Below are 12,091 nucleotides of genomic sequence, written 5' to 3' on the forward strand. Positions count from 1 at the left end.
ACAATCATAACTTAACCTTACTAGAAAATCATTTTAGAGGAACATTAATATTGCCGGAACTCTTTTACTGGAACGAGAGTTTTTTTTTCGACCGCAAAGAACACGAGGGGGAACGTTTTTGCACCACCGCGACACGCATTTTCAACAAGTGAAAACGTCACGGTGCGTGTGGCACGTCCCTTCCGAGTCGCCACCCGTGCTCGGACCCTCCAAAATCAACCCTCTCTCTCTGTGTATTTATCCCGTATTCTTCGTCTCTTCGGTTTCACGAAAAACCTTGCGCAAAAATTCCTACAAATTATCTCGTCCGTCGTATATACAAGCACGTGATAATGTGATGTTTTTAACGATTGTCCAGCGCGTACGTCTAGATTACACCTACACTTTGTAACGGTCGGACACCACCTGTGGAACGAAAATAAAACGCGATCACCGTAAATTTAATTAGGGGCGTCGACACGATTCGGGAGCTCGGCGTTTAATTAAAAAATTGCAGCAGCGGCGTAAGTCCATGTGTCGGGAATTCCATCGTCTGAGATTAAAACGCGCTTTTTACGCACGAATTTTCGCTTCCGACTGCTCGCTCGATGCATGGTTGCACCGTGACGTGGAGTGCATTCGTTAGAAATTCGAACACTTTCCTAGGGTACGAATATCAGCGTTCGGGCGTTCGTTCGTTCGCTTGCCTCTTTTTAATTTAGCGAGAACTCCGCGGGGTCGGTTCCTTTCACATCAAAAATTCAGGTCTACTCCGCAAGACCTCATCGTTCTCGCATTATTCTTATTACCGCGGTTATTACGGCGCCAGATTCTCGATTAGGTGTTATGTAGGGATAATGCAGTAAAGCCATAACTAAAATCGTGTATTTTAACATTCCTCCCTAGACGTAATAGCCAGAAAGTGCTTTCGCGGCTCGTAAATCCTCGAATCTCGAGTCATTCTCTACATAGTAGGATACGTGCGATTATTAACGCCGCATGACTAATAAGAGCGCGGAGTTCCCGGCACGCTGCTAATTAATAAACCACGATTTTTCTCCTGCGAGACGTCTCTTATTTGGCAAGTAATTAGAGGCAACCTTTGACGACGTGCCATAATAAAACATGACAGCTTCGCTGCCGGCGTATATAGGGCACGTAATCTAGTACATGCGGTCACCCTAACAATCTAATATCTGTCGGACGTAGCTTTTCTACTGCTTTCATTACCTAACGCTGACCGCAACTGTTTACAAACCGAACCGCAAACCCGCGCAGAATTCCACCAGTAACACGGAATTATTTGCGATTAGTTCAATCAAGGTGGGTTTAATTACGGAAAGTTGTCCTGGGTAAGTAACGGCGCTGCAAACACCTGAAACGCGACAGGAAGGGAAAAAAACATCAAAGGGGATCGCAGTCACGGAGTGATTTACTGACGACGTCGATAGTCCATATTTTCGATACGTACGGATTAGGAATTCTTTGTGTGAGTCGCATTGTCTGTCTGGTACAAAACGTAACATTGCCGGATTCAAATCGAACAAAGCCGCATACAATGGGCGGGATTTGTTATTTCCAAACAGCATGATTCGCTCCACTTCTCTTCAACACGATGCCATCGGTGTATTTTTCTCTTCTTTGTTCGCCTTTCTGTTATTACTGCCGCTTCTTATTTCCAAACTCACTCTTAACACGATACCAAGAGCGGCAGCGGCGACGGTCGGCGTTTTCGCACCTCGCGCTTCCGGCACGCGAAAGGACGGCGATCACGGAATGCTTGCTGCTTCCAGAGCGTCAATTAAAGAAGAAACATTTCTTTATTCACGTCTTCGTCTCTATGTTGCTTCTTATGGATTCTGTTAAACCCTTCTTACTACTACCTACTGTTAGTTGTGGTAGTACTAGACGCGTTAGGTCACGAGATGGATAACTAACTCTTACTTTCCAAATCACGCGCTACTTTTAAAACCGAAACTTAAGAGGTTCGATGGCCCGTCTCGTTGAGTGACCCGGTGACTTCTCTTTAGCTGAGTTCTTGGAGTTCAGGTTATCAAAAATCTCGTAAGCGTTACAAAATCTTCCAAGTCGAACTCACGCACATTCCTTCGAGTATCTTAAGCAGCCGTGGCACAAACGACTCTTTTGAAGAACAATAACGGATGATGGTTTCCGAAGGGCCGATTAGAAGGGTGTCGTTCCTCCTTTCAGGAGCGAACCAGGTCATGTAATTCATTTTCCGAATCCGCCCAGCACTCACGCATTTCCGTCGACTTCATGTTTTGCGTCGAAACATAAATTTCGCGTGTGTCGTTGCCGTTGCGCTTTTAATTTTGATTTATCGCTCGATTCTTTTCGACCATTGCCGGTGCTGTATTTACGAGATATTTTCGTTAGCGCGTTATTATTTATGTGGCAGTAAAAAAAAAAAACCTCCAAGTTTTTGTTTGCGCAGCAGATAAGTTGCATTGCACGGTTGCCTTTAGCGGTTTAACTAATGGCGGAGTCGTTTTGTGTCCGCGGTTTCATTACCAGCGGCACCATCTGACGTTCCCTACGGCCCTGTTTGCTTTATCCTGTCGTTCCGCAACACCTTGTCTGACGTATTCGCAGCACTATTAAATTACGCGACGAGCATCTCTTGCGGCTTTTTTCGAAGAAGCTGCTAATTTTTACGGGGGAGATGTTTAAACTTGTGCAGTAACAAAGTCGCGAACTTTCCGTTTAATTAATCTTGACGAGAGTTTTCCTCCGCACCATCACTCGGACATTATTTACGACGTTTTCCGGTTCATTTTTCCGACACATATTGCCGATAAAATCGACCCCCGCGGCAAAAAATCTTCGGATTTTTATTGGTGGCGTAGCGTATTATGCTTTAACGACCGATATGAGCCTCATTGCTTGTCCAAGCCATAAACACGACGAGGTGGTGTTGTGATCGTGCTGATAAGATGATATTGTACATGAATTATGCATAACAATTTTCCCGTTAACAAACAATAATTTATTTCATGGGTTGAACGAAAACAACAGTGTTACATAAATCCCTGTAATCTTCGAATTTATAAAGTGTGCGCCGGATAATATAGGTTCGGCCATTATAATTCGACACCTGACTTTATTTATGACCCACAAGGCTTATTATGGGGATTTTCGAACCGATTACGGCAAGACGCCAAAGCAGCTGCAGCTCAAATTCGTCCTCCTTGACGATGCACGCAGTTTTTGCACTAAATTGATTCTCATTAATTCTAGAAACAGTGGAGCGCTTACGAGCCCTTTCAACTAGTTTTACTGCTCTTCTTGCCTTCGTTCCTTTGAAAAGAACGTCTCCTGAAAAATACGCCCGATACGTATCGTAGAGGTACTATACACTAAATTAACAGGACATCGGAATCCGTGGATTTTTCTCTCCGAATTAGACTCTGTCTGACGAAGTAACTTCGAAAGTTCTTGCTATAATCACATAGAAATGTTAAATGTAGCGAAATCAAAACCCGTACTAAAAAGTCGTTGCACAAACACGGTGTGACATAACGTTGCGTCCCTCGACGGTAAGCAAAGCGCATCACCTTAATCAACATGATCCTTGGCAATGTGAATTCCCATCTGACCGGTCTGGCGCAACCACACAACGTAGCGAGTTATTGCTGATAAGACGTGAGCAAATGCATTTCGGTTGATTTATGGTCCCCTCGGTCGGAAGATGAGGTTTTTCGTTCGAATAATTCGCAGATAGGTGATGTCCCGGCGTAAATTAATCGAACGTAAAAAACTGCTCGAATTGGCGCAAACTTAGTTTCCGTATGGCGCGTTGTATCGTTTCGATCTCGACGATTTATTAAAGTTCCAGGACTCGGTGTAACACTTCGACGAGCACAATTCACGTCTGGAAAGGCAACAATGGCGTGCTGACATTTGATGACGAGGGGTAATCGTTAAACCAATGTGAAACATTAACCTCAAATGACCCGGAGAATCTGGGGTTGTTATGCGTGAATCCCGGCCATCGCTCGACCCTTGGCGATGTTGTTCATTAACACACCTAAGGCGAATTTAATTATAACGACAACGTTGGGCCTTATTACGTCCCTGCGTCATCAGAATAAACACGGGACTTTGTAAATCCCACAGCCGAGGTGATTTTTTGCCAACAACAGACGGTCCAGTTTGGTGGCGGTATTGTCCAAAATCGAACTGCGATGCCGTTCGATTCGTGCATTTAATGGCATAAAAATGACTACAGTTTAAACGCCGAAATCTGGGTCAACGGGCAATTAGAGGTACGGACGAAGAGATTTTCAGACGAATCGGACACAAATTACTGATCAAAGAAAGGTTTTTCTTCCGATGGAATTATTAGAGAGGTAAACATTGATATTTTCAATCAGAAGCTTTGATTTTTGCCGACTGCTCGTTTATAGTTTCACTGGAAGCAGAGAAGGAGGATTTCAGCTGGAAATTTTTAGTGGCGTTTTCCTCAAAAGCGTTCCTTAAATATATAGCCATCTCTGATATTTACGTTATGTTCCTTTAACTTTAATGTTAGAAAAATAAATCCCTCCGAGAGGCTGTTGCCTCATTGAAATTTTATTGCTGCGCTTTGATTCAATCTCCTGGAAAAGCTTATTTCTTTTTTCGGGCACGTCGAATATTGTTGACGTCCAAAATTAAAAAGTTGACTCGAGCAAAGTTTCCATCAACGGCACCCATCAGAAATAAACACTTTTTGACCCTCCATCGGAAATCCGGAACGGTCTGAATCGTTAATTTTTCTCTTTGTTACGGCCACTTGAGCACGCAGAATCCTACCCCTCGCATAAACAGAATCGAGAGCAGCGTCTTGTTTCCATTCAAGTCATTTTATCTTAACAAGGTCCTATTGAATTTTCGGCATCTTAACAACATATTAAAATTCGTTAAAGAATGACGAAACTTTGTTAGGAACTTGTTAATATTTCGTGCGTTACAAGACTTTGATTATATTGACTCAAAGACGAAGTTTCGACGTAATATAAAAACTTGGCTGACAACTTGACAAGAGAATATTATCAACTCGGTCGTCAGACAATACCGTCCGTGCGAAAAACTCCACCGCAGAACCGCCCCTTGTCGGGGGTTAATTACAAAAACCGACTTCCCCTCATCAGTCAATCTTATCCGTGTGTTATTCTTTCCCTCCTCGGCCACCGCGCGAGAGCAAACAATTTTGATTTCGTTCCGTTATCCAGCGACGTGCATGTATTATTAATGTGCCGGGGGCGCCCCTTGCCGCCGGGAAATTCGCCAATAAATCGCGAGCTCAGGTAATCTCGCGGCAGACCGAACCACTTTCGGATGAATTAAATATTTGGCGAAGGCACAACCCCCTCTGACGGGCAGATTGATGGCGTCACGCGCCTGACGTGATCGCCCGGCAAACAACTGCAATCTAAAAGGCCAGTACGTGCCTGTCCTCGAGATTAGCCGTTCGCTGCACGCTGCCTGCCTGCCTGCCTGCCTATCAGTCAAGAGCCGGACCTGCCCCCCACGGATGCAGAAAGACCGGAACGTTCCCGGCTCAAACTCGGATACTTGCGATCTTTGATTTGATTTATTGGAATCTGTCTCGAGCGATCGAGTTGAAGGACGGAAGGCGGGAAGAAGAAAACGGGATGGAGAGGAATCAGGACGACATCTTTTAACGGTCGCCTCGTCGAAGAAAACGTCCCTGGGGCAGTTTTAACTACAGACGAAAGAAGACATGAGTCTGCAAGTACGAGTAGCCTACGTATTTTCATTTCTAACCCACTTTTTGTGGGACGTTTAAATGCGTCAGCATTACGACGAGTACCTTCAAAAAAGCAGTCTAATAAGAGCGGTTTCATTAGAACAATTTTCTTACAAGCCTTTTCATCTTTTTGGAGGAAATTTAAATTGGTGAATGGGCTTATTTTTTTGCTCCCATAGTATCGAGGTGGCTGGGTAAGTATTTAAAAAACATTGAATTTTTGTAAGTTGTGATACCGAAGCTTCGAAATTCTTTCAAGAAAATGGGTAAATCGTACCTCATAACTATTATTAGCAGACGAGTTTGCAGAGTAAAGTGCAAAGGTCGCAGAATTTTCGTTTGCTCGAGTTTCTTCTAGGTAGTAAATTGGATTTTGGAAGTCGTTTTTCTTTTCTTGAGACAAGTACTTTCTCGGTCGTCGTTAAAAGTCTTTGACGGTAGGATGCCAGCGCCCACACCACTCTAGTGCGAAGTAGATGAGTTCTATCAGACGAGTTTTTGAGTGTAATACCTTGCGTTACCGTAGATAAAAATAGTTTTCCAATTCTGAACGTTGTCATCGTCCGTGATCTGAGCAATTTAGAGAGTTTCCTGGGCGATTTCGATTCAGCGAAGCCGCCCGGTTGCATTTTGGGACCATTTCGGCGCCTATCTCCATCGAGGCTCACACCTTACTTACAAATTACCTAATTCTGTTTGGTAATAGGTCCGATTTGGGCGTACTCATTGTCTGGACCGGACTCCATTGAAATAAATTATGTAACCGGATTATATTTAGTTGGATTAAATCGAGCACCGCAGAATCCCTTCGATTTGAATAATGGTGTTTTAGATCGACGTTTAATTTAGCATTAATTTGGGACGCAAGGCGAAAAATTTCCGCATCCGAATAAGAAGAGGCAATTTGGTTATTGGATTTAGTATTATTGTCGGTACTTTTCTCGAGAATTCTGTTTCGGCATACAAATCGCCCCTAAAAAATATAGTAGAGTAATACTTCAAAGCCATCCATAAATATTAGACGCCGTAATAACCCCCAAACGCGACCCGAGGGTATTCCATAAGGCATAAAATACCGAAAAGAAAAACCATCGTCGAAGTTTTAAACCCCAGATCATTCAGATCGGATCGCTCGGTCAGATTAAGACTCGTCGAGTGTTTCACCTGCTTGTTTGTGTATATCATCGAGTTGATGAATGAACGTGTTTCAGGATTAATTTTATAATAAACCTCCTTATTCGAGGCGAGTCGAGCGTTAGTCAACCCTGCTGGAAGGAAAATAATTTACGCCCGACATTATTTTATTCCATTTTCATGTTAATTGGAGTCCCACTAGTTTATTGTCCGAGCGTTCTAACTCAATTTAAATTACACGGAGTGCGACAAGACGACTAGAGGGAAAATCAACCCTCAGCAGCGTTTATAAAACCATTAAGGATAAGCAAATCGAGTGCCGTTCTGCTACATTTGCCAAAACTAGAGACGGGTGCCGGGGTTTCGTGCATTCGGTGCCTTTTTCGTGACAACTACTAGAAGCGCATCAGCGAAGCGGACCCGAGTTCTGCAATCTTTGTCGAACTCTTTTCGGAAACGATCATAAACAAACCCAACAACAAAGAGAAAGGGGAGTTGTTGGGGTAAGAAGTGGCGTGCGTGCGTGTACTCACCGACCGGGCTTTCTTCGATCCAAAACGATTCATCCAAGGTATAATCGGCTTCTGAAATGGATAAGGAAAGTGCATTAGATCAAAGCAGTCATGTGTGTTGTAAAAAAAAAGAGGATAGAAACAGTGTACGACGAGTGTGTTTTTGAGTGGAGTAAAACCAGTTTAATACTCGACGGTGGAACGTACAACGGGATTGCAGTTGCACTTTTCAAAGAACCATTCCAAACATTAGGGATAAAGCCAACGACTCCGGGATGAAATCTTACGAAACAAACAAATAAATGGAATATGTAAAGCGTATTGATTCTCGGCGTGGCGCTTTGTGGATTTAGAGCAAAAACGTAATGGTGGCGGATTCGAGATATATTTGTGTATGACGGTGAATACATTTTGTTCGCGTCTCATAAATTTCTCATTTCGTATCGATAAGTACGACGGCGACGTACCGCACGCAGAATTCTCTTTCGTTAACGTATAAACACGGACGAGGACAGAATTCGTTTCCGACTTTTCAATGGACCGTCGATTAACCGACGAGTCTCCACCCATCCACGGTACGTTTATGGTTACGTGCCTGCCACCGTATCCTCCGATTTCGTAATGTATCATGGTTTCAATAAATCCTCCCGATCCTGATCGCGTTCCACTTATAGGAAGAAATCCCGTTGTCTAAGTGCCGCCCCAAATCCGTAAAAAATAACTTTGGAAGCTGTTATGGAATTAAATGAGTTTGCTGAAAAGCTCCCGTTTCTCGGATTCCTCAGGAATTGGTCCTGTAATGAAATACGTGAGCGATGCATCGTTTTTTCCGATAGTCACGTCCCTTGTCTTCTATAACTTAAAAGTGCGAGCGCACCCCGCGTCTCCTCTCTTTTTTGAGCTCGTTAGAGCAATTCCGAGCCGAAGTATGTACATGCCGGCGCAACAACACAGGATACCGAGCAAACACTCTTCGAGTATTATAAATGGATTGAGCATTATTTGAGTAGCGTGTAACGATAATCCGACAACGTATTAGGGACTTGATGGATCATTTCGGAACATTAGTGGCTCTGTGACAGCGGATCGACATGCAAAGCGATGATAAATCGTCGCTCTTTAAAACATCGGCTGACCAATTTCGGAATTGCGCTGCGATCGCACGCGCCAGCTCGCTTCGTTCCGCCGTAAAAAACGGGGGCCAATTTTACCAAAGCTTGGATAATGGGGATCAGGGCGATGTCTTTATCTAGCGGGGCATCGCTGATGGAACATTGCATACGTGACCGGATTACAGTTATTACGTTTTAACTCTCTGCCTGCTCGCTGATCTGATGCAAGAGATATGTTGCCATGGAGGAAGAAGGTTACGTCGGATGCAAGCACCTCCTCGATCGCGACCGCGGAAATTCTCGCTATTTTGCTTTTTCGAATGGATTTCCTCGCTACTTCCATTATGTATAAACTTTCCTCTAACTTAATAAAGCTGATTGATTTTTACTGCTGGAATTCACAATAAACCGAGCTTCAAAATTTAAATTTAATTTGTGTGCCTTGCCGTTGGGGTGGTTCGCGCTAAAACGCAAAACATTTTTATCAGTCGTTTACACAATTTCAATTTCGACTCAAAGAAGTCATCTTAATTTAATCTTTCGAGGGACGAATGCTTGCCATTCCCGAGCCGACAACGGAAAAGGTCGCGTAAGCTTACAATGGCGTTTATTTTTTCTCGAAATGACCTATCCCCGCGTAAGTTAAAGGGAGACTACGGACGTTAAGTGCCGCCAATTAGGAGGAACGTTAGCAGAGGTGCTTACATCAAACGAACAAAAGTGTTTGAAGTCGCCGAAAAAAATCGAATTGTTCCGGTGAATGCCGTCGTTCGAATCGGCACAGTCGAGCCGACGCGATTCTTCATTTCTTTCGTTAACACGCTAATAACAATCGCAAAAGCTTAACGAGCTAACTACGTTTCCTTCCAGGTGCTTCTAAAATCGCACAGACGGGCATAGCTGATGCCGCCGCGGTCGTCGAGACTTGTGCGTTGTTAAAAACAAATCTGCCTGTAATATTCGTTTTATTCTTGTTTTACGATTCCGTAACTTTATTTTTCCGCGGAATATCTAATAAATCCATTCCTATGCAATATCCCCAACTTCGGCAGAACTCTTTATTTCCATTTCCTCGAAATTTATTAGCGTCGTCATCCTTTTACGCCGTCAGTTTGCATTTTTGGAAATTTCTTCGCGTTCGAGCGAGGTTCTTGTTCGACCGAGAAGAAAGTTGGCGCTCCGCTATTAACCTTTCGGCACGCTCGACTTTTCCCAAACCGTTATGAAATTAAATGAGCTTCCGATGACTAAACTTGGACAAAAAATCAGTTTTTTCGAGAATGTTATTGCAGTTGGCGCGGGGAACGTGTATCTGTATTTTAAAACGGGGCCCGGAGGAGTTTCGACTTCTTAGTTCTAAACTTTGTTATAACAAATGCAAATTCGAGTCAGTCGAGGAACTTTAAATTAAACTCGAACGTGGTGTATATGCACGCGCTAAGCAAATACGCCGACCGAATTCTTATGCATGCAGAATCGGGTCGAAAAATTCATATTGCAACGATTAATAAATTATTTTAATAATCATCCACAAATTAAGGAATCCGCAGTACGAGAAAATAAATAAATAGGAAAACGCGCACCTCAAAGTAGAGCGAGTTCGATCGATCTAGGAATTATATTGAAATTCCCGACGTTCCCCAGTCAATTTGAAGCATTGTTTTACCATTAGCGAAGTGTTCCAACAATGCGAACCTACGTGCCTTTCTTATTGCCAACTAATTTAGGGACCATTGTGATCATAAATGCACAGTTTCGATGTTTTGTGTGACCGTCGACGCGTCGACGCCGATTCCAACTTGAACTGATAATAATTATTCAATTTTTTAGCGAAAAATACGTCGAGAATACGTAAAGTCCGCAGATGGGGAGCGGCCATCATGAAAAACAGGAGCCTTCACCCATAAAGCTCGAGATACCATCAATTACTTCTAACAAAGCTTCGAAAATACAGTCAATCCTTACGATTTCTGCCGAGATATTACGTCGGAATTGTTATTGTAATAATGGAAAATGGCGCCCTTCCAGTTTTCCGTTTGTGTCCTCGTTTTTTCGAAGGAAATAATAGCGAAAAACGGTAAACAATTTTAGGTTAACAAGGTTTTTATTACGACTCCGAGACATGAGTGCATGAATAATTCCGTACCTCCTTATGTAATATACTTTGTATATCATGGAACAACCCCTAGTTTAAAATTTTTATGAAGAAAACCGGCAGCAGGAAGGACGAGCGGGCGGAGCTGAAAATTTTTAAATGAATTCATCCAACTTTACCGCTCCCGTAATTTCTAAAACTTTCGCGCAATCGGCTACGATTCATGAATATTTTTCAGCGCTCTCGGCGCGATATAATTTGTCTACTTTTCGGGCCGTTAGTTGCGAATATTACGTAAATCGCGTCAAGTTTAACTAATTTGTCGTTTCGACGGGATAAAACTTCACATGACAACGCGACCGTGAAATGTATCCGTGATGTTTAAACAACAACCCGGTCTTAATGAGCTTGTTTATCGAGGATGCGATTTATGCTATTTCAGTCCGCCGGCCAAGTTATTTATGAGCGAATAGGCAAATACTAGTTGTTATTAAGTTAATGTGTTGTCGAGCTGAAAATTCGCGCCAATTTAGACGAGAATGACATTAAATCTAACCAATTCTGCGACGCATTTATGTCGCTGGGAATACATGGAACGATTCCAACGACTGGACCGAAATTATTCAGAAGCCAAGCAAATATTGTTCTACTGGACGGTGCGAGTTGATGATGGTTGTGCAAATAGTTCGATGCGCATAGAATCACACGAAATCATGCAGGTGACCAAAACTGTTTGACCGATTGATCGTGCTTTTGCAGAGTACCTCAGATCCACGCCAAAATCTCGGAGCGATTAATAAGCTCCGTTGTTAGACAGACGTGGTTACGTCGTTTTCTTTCGGCTCGAGTGCAACACAAGTAAAATTAGAAAGTTTAAAGTTTAACAAACTTGCAACGATGAAGATGCATCGAGCTCGTTACCGCCGAGAGTGATGGGAAAATGAAAAATAAATTTTAACCGAGCACAGATCGTACGTTGGTAATCGTGTTAGAGCCTCAACCTGCAGGTTGCCAACTCTGAAGTATGACATTAACGTCAGCTATAATAACTTGGATATAAGCCAGCTCTTGCATCTTCATTTGTTCTGTAATGTCAGAACTTGCTGCTAGAACTTGGAAGTAGTCTGGCGATGCGAATGATGTTCGGACCAGCCCGCGTGGGTTGTAATATGAAAATAAAACCTAATGAAAGCCTTGTCGACAATGGGCGAACAACAAAAGAGAAATTGGAGTACGCAGGATCATTTATTTTGGCGTGGTCAGGCTTCAGAAGTCTGTCGAGGAGTTCTCAACGAGATAACTTTTTAATGTAACCGGCGATTAACGCTCCCGTTTCCTCGATTTTACTTCCGCTCGCAGGTGTTACTTCCGTAGCGAAGGTTTTGTCCCAAGGTAGCGCTTCTTCGATTTCGAATAATAAAAAAAAAACTCGGTCGGTCAAGCAGCCGCACTGCGGCGTAAGTTTGAACGTTCGACGCCCCTGTAA

At 43.2% G+C, this 12,091-nt stretch overlaps 1 protein-coding gene across 2 annotated transcripts in view; it reads right to left on the bottom strand.

Moving 5' to 3' along the window:
- Mmd (mind-meld) overlaps window positions 1–12,091 on the bottom strand; it is a 155,704-nt gene that overhangs the window by 54,360 nt on the left and 89,253 nt on the right. For both annotated transcript variants that reach the window (XM_064065768.1, XM_064065767.1), the window contains exon 2: window positions 7,420–7,470. In XM_064065768.1, the coding sequence (XP_063921838.1) occupies window positions 7,420–7,470 (51 nt within the window). The remainder of the gene's footprint in view (window positions 1–7,419; window positions 7,471–12,091) is intronic.

The sequence above is a fragment of the Zophobas morio genome, unplaced genomic scaffold, assembly GCF_036711695.1.
Source record: "Zophobas morio isolate AGI-343-1 ecotype UQ-CSIRO unplaced genomic scaffold, CSIRO_AGI_Zmor_V1 ptg000026l, whole genome shotgun sequence".
NCBI classification, from domain to species: domain Eukaryota; kingdom Metazoa; phylum Arthropoda; class Insecta; order Coleoptera; family Tenebrionidae; genus Zophobas; species Zophobas morio.